The sequence below is a fragment of the Lissotriton helveticus genome, chromosome 11 (genome assembly GCF_964261635.1).
Source record: "Lissotriton helveticus chromosome 11, aLisHel1.1, whole genome shotgun sequence".
NCBI classification, from domain to species: Eukaryota; Metazoa; Chordata; class Amphibia; order Caudata; family Salamandridae; genus Lissotriton; species Lissotriton helveticus.
Window position 1 is genome coordinate 73,277,363 of NC_136072.1, and position 14,090 is coordinate 73,291,452.

General features: G+C 45.3%; 1 protein-coding gene across 1 annotated transcript in view; it reads right to left on the reverse strand.

Annotated features, from left to right (window-relative positions):
- Nucleotides 1-1,154: 1,154 nt before the first annotated feature.
- The window catches only part of LOC144791152 (dehydrogenase/reductase SDR family member 4-like), a 200,375-nt gene continuing 187,439 nt past the window's right edge, over nt 1,155-14,090 (reverse strand). Inside the window, exon 10 of the mRNA XM_078665807.1 lies at nt 1,155-2,866. Within this exon, the coding sequence (XP_078521933.1) occupies nt 2,752-2,866 (115 nt within the window). The 3' untranslated portion in view covers nt 1,155-2,751. The remainder of the gene's footprint in view (nt 2,867-14,090) is intronic.

Sequence of the window (14,090 nt, forward strand, 5' to 3'; positions counted from 1 at the left end):
CTTCTACAGGGCATACTACACAAGAACAAGGTTGCACCGCATGGGAAAGACAGACACAAAAATGTCTGAGGGAATGCGGACAGTCAGAAACGCTACTACACCCACTGTTAGGCTATCGGAGGATTAGGTACTACTGGGATTTGGTAAGGGTCTGGCTCTTAGAGGTCAAGGGAAATAAATAAATCTGGACCCGGTACTGGCAACCTTAGGGATATGGGGAGAGCAGACATTGACCAATGACATGTTGTTGTTGTGCAACAATGACCTCACTGTAGCTAGAAGGGACATAGCTCAGCTATGGGACAGCAGAAATACCCCAAAGGTGGAACAATTGCTGATCAGCAGGGACTGGTGTATCCTGGCACAGAAATCAGTCTACTAACTTCCCCATGTGCGGGACAACCAGAAAGAGACTGGGGTCAGTGTAATCCGAGGGCCTGGAAAAATACACTGTGATCCAAATCTGGAATATTGAAGAGACCCATTGGGGGGCAGGACATTGGACTGTGTAGTAACTAAAATGTATGCCTGTTACAGACACTTGTCCACTGTTGAAGAGGATTATCAGAAGGAGAAACTAGACAATGGGAATATCCTTCACATGATTATGGAGCCCTAACACTGTGTCATGCATCATCATCGGACCTGCTCCTCACTGTGCAGTCGCTGCAATGCCAGAAGGGCACCCACAAGAGTGATCTTTTTCCTAATGGAGCCCGCTGAGGTGTGCCTAATCCTACAGTGAAAGTTAGTGGTGTATGATGTGCTGCAGGGTGTGGTGAAATAATATGAATTAAAATAGGCTCTAAGTGCCAGATGTAGGTAAATACTATTTACCTATTCTTAAATACCGAATCATACCTATTCGCTATTTAAGAATAGGTAAATAGTATGTAGGTAATTTTTCGGTAAATTTTACCGAATCTGTAAAATTCGGTATTTACCGAATCGGTATTTACCAATTTGGTAATTGCCATTTATTCCTATGGGCCTGGAGTCCCATAGGAATGAATGTCAATTACCGAATCGGTAAATACTGATTCGGTAAAAGGAGGGAAGACAATTGAGGGGTGCAACAGGGTGTCAAAGTGACACCCTGTTGCACCCCTCAATTGTGTATGGGTGCACATGTTGCAGACATACATGCCCTAAGGGCATGTATGTCTGCAACATGGCACTGTTGGAAAAGCAAAAAAAATGCTTTTTTAAAGGTTTTCATTATTTACCACCAACTTGTAGTTGGTGGTAAATAACGAATCCTTAACTACGGAATGCACTAACTTGAGTGCTCCCTACATCCTGGATTCGGTAATTTACCGAATCGGTATATTAAGAATTCGGTATTTTACCGAATCCTTAAATTGCCGATTCGGTAAAATACCGAAACCTACAAAAATGCCACCTACATCTAAATAGCCCAATACCGGTCGGTAACAGCCGAAATTCGGTAATTTCGGCCGTTAGCGACCGGTATTGGGCGACCTACATCTGGCCCTAAATCCCTGAAAACCTTTAGTCAAATTCCGGAGGAGGTAGGTCTGATTAAAAACAAAGTTCAAACTAAATAAGACATAATTTGTGAGATGTTTGCCATATCAAGGGAAGGTCAACATGTTTCATGCCTCTGTTGGTCCCTGAAGGGATCCATGGAATTTCATCAGGACCATAAACAAAGTACCTCAAGGCACTCTCATCAACGTAACCAGATCGCTGGAGGTAATATTAAATCCAATGATAAGTACTAACACAGGTAACCATTACCAACCCCTTGGTGGAATAGATCCTGGGACCCCCGGGCCAGTTAAATGGGTGCCTCATCAGCCGAACCCGACACTCTGTTTAGGATCGTATTTTCAATTTAATGAAAGTCCAGCGGTCCTCCGGGCCAAGTCTTGGTGTTCAAGGTAGAATACACATTGGACTGTGTATTCATCAAGAGGAGAAGAACGCAAAGTGGTTCCAAGACATCTCTCATTGAGTATTGTTGTTTTTGTGAAATGTAAATAATCCTAAAAAATAGGTTTAACCCATTCGGTGCTGATGATGGCTCCCGGCCGTCATGAGTTATGGTGGGCGTGTGCTGATGACGGCCGGGAGTCGTCATGACCACGCCCGCGATCGGAATATGCCGCACAGACGCGGAATTCCGGCCGCAGCCAGGGGGTTAAAAAAAATGCTAATTACCCTCACACCCTGGGAGAAAACCCAGTGGGTGTGGGGGCCATTTGTTTTTTGTTTTTGAAAAAAACTCCCTCTCTGGCAGTTTGTTTGTGAAAAACAAAATAATAATGTGAATAGTTTCATGTATGGCTGTCAAAACCAACTGCAGCAATACACCACATTTTTAGCACCATGACAGTGCTTTTTTCTTCTGTACAGAGATGGCCGCAGGGCCAGCAGTCATTTCTAAATTTGGCAACAGACACTGTCCCATCTGTCAAACTTGAAATCAGACCCTCAGTTCAAAATTTAAAAAATTTGATCACTTTGGCCGTGGCATGGAAAGCAAGTTACATATGAACCACATTTTATCCACAAAGGTTTGTGATTTCTTTTCAGGTTTTTCTGTTGCTGAATTTTGATTTCCTTTGAGTCGGTTATTAAGTGCTCATTAGCAATGATGAAAACAGTCCTGATTATTGTACCTGGAAGTACACAAAGGAAGTCTTTTGGTGTTAATGGTGGTTCTTGGGTAGACAAATATATTCCTGGTATGTGGAGGAAAAGTTTGAATGATGGTAGTTGTCTGTTTCAAATTCTTGATTTGTATCCACCCCCAACCACAATGATCTCTCCAGTGATGTAAGAGGCATCTGATGACAAGAGAAAAGACACCAGACCAGCGCATTCCTCTGGCTCTCCCACTCTGAGGGCAAAAAAAGCAGCATTATTAACAAACATTTACAAAGCCAAAAGTCTTGACTTTTGCATAACATATGCAAGCAGAGCCACAAAACATTCTTGTACACATTGACAAAGCTCACACAGACATGCACATATGAAGACAGAGTAACATACTTACCAACCTTCATGCACAAACAATCACATCTACAGAGACAGACACATAGACACACACAAATACAAATTACTAGGCCAACAAACACCCAAGCACTCAGGGTTCCTGATGTAAAGTCCATGCACAGACCAACGAACATACAAGTACCCGTGCACGGATATTTAGATACTCATGCACACAAACCGTCAAACCTACATACACCCATGTTCAGAGATATCCAGGCGCAATCACCCAAGTGGACCCACCAACAGATATACAATTGCCAATGCACATAAACAAACACATGGAGATTCACATACTTTTACAGACCAAAGTACTGGTCTACACAGTATACTTAAAATGAGACAGAATATGACAGGCACATATAGATTAATGGATTTGTCAAATAGGCAGAGGGACAAATGGAGTGAATAAAGTATGGGAGATAAAGCCGCCATGGGCCCCTAAAATGTAGCCCTATTATGCAGGACATCACAGTTAGGATGGAGAGAAGGGCAATGCCTGTTCCCTTCCCATAAGAAAAATGATCTCTTCTCCTGCTGGAAGATGGAAGACTTAAGTTGCAAGTTTAATTAGTCTGTGCGGCGCTGACATGCTGGTGACGGAACCAGTCCGTCAGCAGCTACGGGTGGGCTGTGCAAATGACGGAGTGGTTCCGTCACGGCACCGCCCGCCTAATAGAATGCGCCGCGCAGGAGCGGCGGCCGGACCGTGACGGAACCACTCCGCCATTAGCACAGCCCACCCGTGGCTGGTGATGGAGTGGTTCCATCACCAGCATAGAAGGGGTTAATAGAGTTTTATATGGCGCGAACATGACCCAAATAGGTATCAGAGCGCTTTACAAATATTCAGTGACAGAAGAGAGGGAGACAAGCAGGGCAAAAGAGCAACAAGAACATGTGAGATACAGGAGTTCACGGGAAGGCCGATATATTGCAATACCGAAAAGTCAGTATACAAGAACATATATAAGCAATAACAAATAAGGCTCTTGAAATCAACATGTTCAGAAACGAAACAGGATGTAGCAGGGTCAGTCTGGGAGAGGAAGTCCTTAAAAAGAGGAAAAACAAGTACGAAAAGGAAGCATCATAACATGGTCCCAAGGGCGGGGGAGGTGCATTTCTAATTGCATTGGTATGACCTTTCCTTGACCTTGTGAAGGTGTATTCCTGCATTCAAAGAAAGAAAAAGCGACTGGCCTGTAACATCCTGTGTTACTTGCTGTCTTCTTCAGATTTCAAGCTTACTTATCCATTCCTACCCCAGGGTATCATGGAACACTATTTGAAAAGTAGTGATTTTTATTTGTGTTGAATTTAAAGTTTACTTTTATCGTTCTGACTCAAAGAAGACCATGCATAGGGATGGCAGAGTAAATGTTATCAAGAAAGGTGCTCTGACTAGCAAAGAGCACTTGCAAGGTTCAAACATATATACAAGATTGCTCTTAGGAAATTCATTTTGTGAAAAGAAAGAAAGAACGCGGGAGCATATTATCAAGGGGGTTTATCTCTGCTTTTTTGGCTTTAAAAGCCAAGAAAGCGGAGATAAAATTATCTCCCTATTACCTAGCTGTCGCTAACACCAGTTAGCGACAACTAGTAGGAGATAGCGACCCTCTTGGGCCCTACTTTGCATGTCAGAGAAATTGATCACTAATGACCTGCAAAGTGGGCGTGCCAAGATGCTAGCGACTGAAAACAGTCGCTAACATCGCTATCTCCTATTACCAACTTTTGGAGATATTCGCGCTAAGCGCGAATATCTCCAAAAGCTAACACCTGCCCTGAGAAGTTCTTAGCCATGTTATCCAATGGGAGGTGGATAGCATGGCTAAGAGCATTAGCTCGGTAATGCCTGAATATGGCTGACTTTTCAAAGATATTCATGCATTGCGGCCGATTTTGATCGCATTTGCGATAAACCTTGATAATACCAAGGTTTATCTGCGATAAAAATTGCCGCAGGTCGGCGATACATTTTTGTCTCTAACCAAGCAATAGCGATAATTATCGCTATTGCTTGGTAATATGCCCCGCGTTTCTTTGTTTCTGCAAAGCTATGAAATGCGTAGATGACTGACAGTAGTGCTTGTAATGTCGGAAGAGAACAATTGTTGGCCAGAATGTAGAACAATGTCAAACAGTGTCACCCCAGTACAGAGATCTGGACCTAAATCCATCGTTTTTTTTCTCCCCATTCCATTCCTGTTTGAAACCAACCATATGCAAATCAGTCTTGACCCTGTGCCCAATAGGAATAGTCCAGCCGGAACTGCCAGGCTAGGAACTCTGTAGATTAGAAACAAGCATCATAGGACTGGTTTCGGGGTTTCACCCCTCTTCAGCCAGGCTAGATTGACTCCAGTAGCATGGAGAGCACGCGACCCACGTTTGGGTATACCCATCCTACTCGGGGTGACAAATGCAAAAAGAACAATTGATGGACAGAATGCAGAACAATGTCATGCCTTCACCCCAGTACAGAGATCTGGGTCTAAATCCATCGTTTTTTTGCTGACCATGCCATTTCAGTTTATGCCCAGCCATATGCAGAGCAGTCTTGACCCTGTGCTCAATGGGAACAGTCCATCCCAAACTGCAATTGTGTGTCTTTTCCTGTATATAATGTGGGGCATCTAATTAACCAGTCACTAGGCATGAATACATATAAGCCCTCTACCTACATCATAGGGCTGGCACCACTAAAACTAAACAATAAATAACACATTGTCTCATCTCATCTTTAAAAGCAGTAAGGGAGACTGAATGCGCAACCTTATGACACTGACCTCACTCCCCCAGTCAGTGTCCAGCAATCAATGATTTAATTTCATTTGAGGAAAAGGGTATTACATTTTCTGCTGTCTTTGATCCTGTGTGTGCCACCATCTATCACTATGGGGTATTTCATGAAGACATGATGGTGCAGTTCAAGTTGAACTGTATGACTTTGGACTCATAGTAACTGCTTCCTGGAGCTTTTGTATGCCCCCTAAACACAAGGAAGTGAAAACAGCATGAATATCCACTGAGATCTGTCCTGCTGCTGCAGGCAAGAAAGCAAGGTCTGTATAGCTGTCAGACTGAACTTCTATTTCTCTGCAGGTAAATGGTTTTAGAAGATGTAAGTCCAACATCATCAAATGCACATTTGATTGAGAATGTTCGGATTTAAAATGCAACTGGTGAAATTCCTTGCAGTTCTGTTGAATTTTATTTCTAATATTCAAAGTTTGTACACAACTATACTAAGTTACATGACATTTTCTAAAGCAAAGTGCCACATGGGAGAAAAGGCTGTAAAACAGGAAAGCCAGAGAAACTCAAATTCAAGATCCATGCATTCTCAAGCATCCCAACCCCTCTAAAGGCCTTCAGTGGAGCGCAACGATGGACCAGACCCTCTCTGCAGGGCCACCCCCAAACCTTTTACCTTCATCCATACTGATTTGCTGAGTTTGTTTTTGTTGGCTTATAAAATCTGTTTACTTTACCACTACTAACCAGTGCTAAAGTGCATGTGCTCTCTCCCTAAGCCATTGTAAAATTGGCCTACACATAATTGACACATTTAATTTATTTGCAAGTCTCTAGTTAATGGTTCTTCATGTCCCTGCAATCGCCCTTTGCTCCTGGAAAAAGACACGCTGACTTTTTGCGGGCTTTGAATCCTCCCAACGCTCGCCCCGGAGGCTCAGCCCTGTTGCTGGTTGTGGCACCATCACCCTAAGCACTATATAGCCCAGGGTGCAACGTGGTTTTCCTCAGCTGCTGCGGGTCCTGCTGACGAGAGCTCAGTTACCAACTATCCCGCCCAATTCTGACGCTGTTTCTACAAATGACCTGTCTCAATCAAGGCTATCATGTATACCGCCTATTAGTTCTAACTCGGCCTCCCCACAGTCCCAGAGTAGTGTCGGGAGCCCGGCCATGGTTACAACTAGAGGGAAGAAGGCCCTTGCTCGTACTGGCATGGACCCTCCAAATAAAAAACGGAAGGGGCGTGGTACAAACAAACAAAAGCCACTGCCAGGTACTAGCAGACCAAGTGGGGCTTTTGTATTTGGCAACTCAAATACTAACATTGTAGACATTTCCTCCAGGGCCAATACTAACTTCTTGCTGAACCAATGTGATTTTCGCTCCTTATTAAGGGAACAATTAGCCGCCTTTATTGACCCGTTAATGAAAAGATTAGACTCTGTCGATATTAGGCCTAAAAAGATTGAAGAAGTCCTGTCATGTCCCCCCCCCCCCCAAGAGAACCCTGCACAACCTAGCCCCCGGGCAATCGGAGGGGTTGTCCCCACCAGAGTGGGGGAAATTCGTAAGGAACAAGGAGGTATGAGGGTGAATGCCCAGATAATAGTGGACAAGGTGCAACCAGCAGGGAGGGCTACCAGGCGCAACCAATATTGGTGTTAGTAATGCTAATCCTGTGCCCCAGCAGCAACCAGCAGGGAGGGCTACAGGCGCAACCCATATTGGTGTTAGTAATGCTAATCCTGTGCCCCAGCAGCAGCCTGGTAGGGCAGAGGGAAATTGGAGGCAGGTGGAACTTAGTAATGATTGCGGGTCAGACAAGACTAGTTTCCTCCACCTACCACCAGAAGCAACCCCATATTCAGTCATTTTAGCGAATGTCCATCCCTTATCCCGGGGTTACGACTCGCCATTCTTACTACAATGTTTACCATCTATTGAGCAAACTGAGATGGACTCTCTGATCAAAAGAGTCAAATCTGGTTCCCCGGAAGACCCTGTTAAGCCAGAACTATTCAGACTATTCCAGGACTCCATCTTACGAGAAGGGCGGATGTTAATTAACAACTCACTTCAGTCTGCGACCATTCCCCCATCCTGGAAACATGCTAAAGTTGTCCCTCTTCTAAAAAAGCCATCATTAGATCCCACTAGACCTGACAGCTTTAGACCCATCTCCTTGCTCCCCTATCTTGCCAAGGTGATGGAGGCCCATGTTAATTCCATTCTAACCACTCACTTGGAGTCGAATGGAATATTGGACGAATCGCAGCACGGCTTCCGTGCTAAACATAGCACGGAATCTGCTCTGCTAGCCGTTACGGAACATCTGAGGGAGGGGCTGGACCAGGGTGAGACATCTGCCCTGGTTCTGCTGGATTTGAGCGCGGCCTTCGACACGGTCTCCCACAGGATCCTGCTTGCGAGACTGTGGGAGATCGGAGTCAGGGAGAGTGCCTTGGGATGGTTTACGTCGTTTTTATCTGACCGTTCATTCCAAGTGCACGCCCCACCGTACTCATCCAGCAAACATCCCCTGGACTGTGGAGTCCCGCAGGGCTCTGCGCTCAGCCCCACACTGTTCAATGTGTACGTCCGCCCCCTGGCCATGCTGGCCAGGGATCGTAACATCAAATTAACATCATACGCGGACGATACACAACTCATCTTCTCCTTCTCTAAGAACAGTGGGGCTGACCAAATTAAGTTCCAGGAAGATATCCTGGCTATATCGAACTGGCTGTCACAGAACTATCTCCAGCTAAATTCTTCCAAGACGGAGATACTCATTGTAGGTAAGGATACCGAGAAATGGGACGCACATTGGTGGCCTCCCACTCTGGGACCCTCTCCTGTCCCCAAAGAGACTGTTAAAAACCTGGGTGTGATGTTGGATAACTCACTCTCCATGGAAACTCATGCCAAGAGAGTGGCAGGCACCTGTTATGGTCGCCTGCGCTCTCTTAAACCTATCCTCGGATTCTTTGAGCCTTGCATCCGCCAGACTATAATCCAGGCCCTAGTCTTATCCCATCTAGACTACTGTAATGTCCTGATGCTAGGCTCTAACTTGACGGTGATAAACAGGCTCCAGAGAGCTCAGAATGCCGCGGCGCGCACTCTATTCGCTCTGCCAAAAAAATGCCACACCTCCCCTATCCTCCATCGGTTACATTGGCTTCCCGTTAAACAACGTATCCAGTTCAAAAGCCTTTGTTTAATTCATAAAATCCTGTATAATACCGCCCCCCAAACCTTGCTGGGACTCTGTACCTTCTATGCCCCCTCGCGCGCCCTTCGTTCAGCCGACCTGTCTCTGGCACGCACGACTAAGATCCGTAGGAGCCGAGCTGGTGGTCGCTCTTTTAGGCATCTGGCGCCGAAGCTGTGGAACTCGATCCCACTTGGGGCTCGGGCCACTTCTAATCACCTGCTGTTCCGCAAACAGATTAAAACTTGGCTGTTCTCTTCCATCTAGCTCCACTCTCTCTGCTGTGTTGCACTGCTTCTAGGTTTGTCCGCAGCGCTGGGACGCCCCATTGCTGGGGTAGCCATGCGCTATATAAGCAGTATTAACATAACATAACAACATTGGACCACTCTTAAAAACAAGGCACTCCACTTCTTGAGCAAGAAAACTGGTATTGGGGACGACCTATCTTGTGAGTTCAAAATGGTTAGACGCATAAAATGGGTCGGACACTCTACTAAATCAATGCCAGGCGATTGTGTGGTTCTGAGCTTTAGGTCTCCTGCTTTGGTTCGCCACATTTTCGAGTTAGTTGGGCATCCACCATTTACTGCAGATGCAATTAGACTCCTACCCCTTGGCTTCTTCTACAAACAGCACACGAGACGTAGGAACAGGGATTTTGTGTATTACAGGATTCTGACATCTGGAATGACCATCCCATACAGATCAATAATCGTTATGAGGTTTTATCCTCACTCGAAGGCATTGACTGACTGGGTATGGATGAATGGCCAAGACTAGCTAGAGGGGCTAAGAGGAGGGGGGACATAGACCCCTCGATAGTAGGGTTCCCTAACGGAATCATAACCGAGATGCATTCACCTACCGGTACCTCTGTGTTATTAGACCCTCCTGATTTGAAATCCAGCTTAAATGCCGCTGAGGCATCATCTAGGTGCGGTGGTCCGGCTACGATGAGAGTATCAATGACCTTTTACTCTTGGAACATAGCAGGGTTGGAACCAAAAGTATCATCTGCCGATTGGATATCTTATATAGAAGGCTCAGATATTTGGGCATTTCAGGAAACGTGGTCTACTGCTGGGGTCTTTCATGTCGGCTTTTTTAACTTTTTCCAACCAGCAATAAGGGGACATAGGGGCAGACCAGTGGGTGGGTTGACCTGCTGGGTGAGACAATCTGAGAGGATAAGTGTGGAGGAGGTCAGTATTGACAGCCCAGATATTTTGGCTATAAGGGTCAGATCAGTGAGTGGCCTTGATTTAGCAGTGTATAATGTCTACACTAGGGGACAACCTGGTGGGAGGAGTTCCCAGGTTATTATGGCTTTAGAGAGTCATTTGTCCCAAGTGGCCCCTAATGATGATTTAATTATCGCAGGGGATTTTAATACTTGTTTCAAACCACTAGACTCAGAAGACGGCAGGCTTAGTGAAGAGATTGATGCACTTTCGGGGGTCCCGCAATTGGATCTCAAGCCTATAGACAATGGAACGAGGCTGCTCTCCAAGTGAAAGGGTTATGCCTGGAACAAGGCTTAAGGGTAGTTAATGGTAGGACCAAGTCTGACGCCAAGGGTGCAGTGACTTTTGATAATGGTAGATACAAAAGCCACCTCGACTACATTCTTGTGAATGTGGAGAAATGATCCCTAGTCCTAGATATGGAAGTGCAATGCCGCCCTGAAAGTGACCACAATCCTTTGGCTCTTAAATTTAACGACAGGAGTTTTTGTGGCCCCGTATTGATGGAAGGCGACACCTGCCCCAATATACTAACTATCGCGAACGACTTAAGAAGGGTACGGTGGGCCAAAGTAGCAATAGATGAAAGGAACATGGCAGATATTAGGGCTCTAGTATTAGGTTCTCTAAGGGAATTTTCTGACTGCGGCTCCCAAGAGGCCATAAATGTTAAATTAGCGGGAATCCACGACGACCTTTTTAGCCGTTTAAAAGGGTTTTTTATAAACGCCAAACCTGCTAAAAAGATTAGTATGTATAAGCCTAACTCGTGGTATAATAACACGTGTAGACTAGCACACAAAGCTCTAGTGGGAGCTATTAAATCTAGGATCCATGGTAACATCAAGCAGTGTAGAGTAACATATAAAATGGCTCTTAGACATGCTAAGAAAGAATGGGATGAGGAATGCTGGTGTTGCCTACTGTCAGCATGTAGAGGCAGGAATATGACCCAATTCTGGGATCTTATTAAATGGGGGAATGGGCAGCGGTCGGTAACCCTGAATAATAATGTCGAACCGCAGCAATGGGTTGTCTTCTTCAAAACACAATTTCAATTGGGCTCGGAGAGGTTAGGGGTTGTTCCCCATATCCAAATTGATGTCCCCTTGCTGTTTGACACAAAAGAGGTAGAGACAGTTCTTAAGTCTATCCCGAGTGGTAAGGCATCTGGGCCCGACTGCATTCCAGCCGATTTATTTAAACAGGACTTCGATTTATGGGTCCCCTAAATTACAAACGTAATCAACTCGATAGCTGATGGTGCCCCAATTCCTACATCACGGTCCAGAGGGGAAATCATTCCTATCTACAAGAAGGGTGATCGTTCCGCTCTGGCCAACTATAGGCCCATCAGCTTAATTGATGCAGTTCAAAAGATATCAGCACGTGTGATATTGGGTAGGATCCAGGGTTGGATGTCTGAAGAAGACATTTTAACTCCCCTACAGGCGGGGTTCCGGTCTCATATGGGGACCTTGGACCAAGCCTTTAGATTTGTCTTATTATACTGGAAAGAGGTCCTTTTGGGAAGGGGAATGCTCTTTGCTGCCTTCGTGGATTTAAAATCCGCCTTTGACCTCGTCCCAAGAGCAAAACTGTGGGAGGTCCTACTGAGATTGGGGATGCCTAAAGAGCTAGTCTCCTTCGTGGTAAGACTCCACGAATCAACGTATGCCCAGGTTCGTTGGGGAAAACCGGGCGAGGTTACAGAGAAATTCATGGTAGGGAAGGCCGTCCGGCAAGGGTGTGTGCTGGCACATACCCTGTTTTCTTTATTTATTAACGGGGTGGTGCAGTATTTTATTTTTAATCAACAAAATTGGACACTTGTAACACTGCTCAACCTTTGGTTCAGTGTAAATAAGGAAACCCTCAGAGAAGTCAATGTTTGAATTGGAGTGTGCGGTATATTTCTTTCATCCGCCCCACATTGACATTCACGCAGTTATCATAGGGTTATTCCTATTTGTGTGTACTGCTTGCCTCATCCAGAGGCACCTCCAGTCTCGAGTGCAGTGTCCAGAGACAAAAGGACTTTCCCACAAAAATTGTTTAAAAATGAAAATGTACACCAAAAAGGTTTATTGCAGGGCAGATTTTCATTAGTTAAAAAATAATGGATACTCAGTTTTGGCCGAGTTACTAGGCCGTGTAGTACTGTTGGGTTGTCGACATGTTTCAGCTCTATTGGGCCAGGGGGTCTGTAGAGCTTTCGTCAGGACTTACGTAACAAAACGAACAAACAAGATTTATATACACATATAATGTTACTCACACGGATTTGTGCGGTAATCCCAAACTCATAGCAATTATATGAGTGTTGTGTTCTTCACGATCTTACGTGTAGGAGAGCTCTGCTTCCAGCGGGGGACACCGTCTTGTGCTGCAGAGCCGCATGGAGGCTTCACTCTAGCCCCAGAGGGCAGAGTCAGCACAAGGCTAGAGTGAAGCCTCCATGCGGCTCTGCAGCACAAGACGGTGTCCCCCGCTGGAAGCAGAGCTCTCCTACACGTAAGATCGTGAAGAACACAACACTCATATAATTGCTATGAGTTTGGGATTACCGCACAAATCCGTGTGAGTTACATTATATGTGTATATAAATCTTGTTTGTTCGTTTTGTTACGTAAGTCCTGACGAAAGCTCTACAGACCCCCTGGCCCAATAGAGCTGAAACATGTCGACAACCCAACAGTACTACATGGCCTAGTAACTCGGCCAAAACTGAGTATCCATTATTTTTTTACTAATGAAAATCTGCCCTGCAATAAACCTTTTTGGTGTACATTTTCATTTTTAAACAATTTTTGTGGGAAAGTCCTTTTGTCTCTGGACACTGCACTCGAGACTGGAGGTGCCTCTGGATGAGGCAAGCAGTACACACAAATAGGAATAACCCTATGATAACTGCGTGAATGTCAATGTGGGGCGGATGAAAGAAATATACCGCACACTCCAATTCAAACATTGACTTCTCTGAGGGTTTCCTTATTTACACTGAACCAAAGGTTGAGCAGTGTTACAAGTGTCCAATTTTGTTGATTAAAAATAGATTACCTTGGGGAAAGAAACGGACACTCAAAATCCTCATCCCTCCTTGCTGATTAACCGTCTGGTGCAGTATTTTGTCAACCATCCAACGGACGCGCCCATACTTGCCGGCCAAAAGGTGCCCTTGCTCATGTTCGCGGATGACACCCTGATACTATCCAAGACGAGACAGGGGTTGCAGTTAGCACTGTCTCGTTTTGAGGAGTTTTGCCGCCATCATGAGCTTGAAGTCAATGTGGGGAAGACTAAGTTCATGGTACTCCATGGGTCCAAGCCCGTTAAAGCACGAGTCTTTATGGATGGAAAACCCCTGGAGCAGACAGATGTCTTCACCTACCTGGGTTACTTTTGGCGATAAGCTGAGTTGGGACCCCCAAGTTAAGATATTTGCGCTGAAACATTCTCAATTTTTGGGAGCATTGATTAAGGAACACAGGCTATCATTAACCAAGCCCATAGCTCCTGTGGTTAAAATTCATTCAACTAAAATCATTCCCGCTATCTTATATGGTGCTGAAATCTGGGGTTTCTGTAACCTGACCAAACTGTCCACAGCCCTGAACAAATTTATGAGATTGGTTGTGGGCCTGCCCCAATCCTCCCCCCGTACTCCACTGCTCTATGACTTAGGCTGTCATACTATTGAGGATATTGCCCGTTATAGGCCACTGGCCTTCTGGAGGCGACTCTGGATTACTCCAGAGCTCCGTCTCTTTGCTAGGGCTTTGTCCGAAGTAAGGGGACTGGATCGCCTGCACAGGATCCCATGGTTGATTGGCATTAAATCTCTC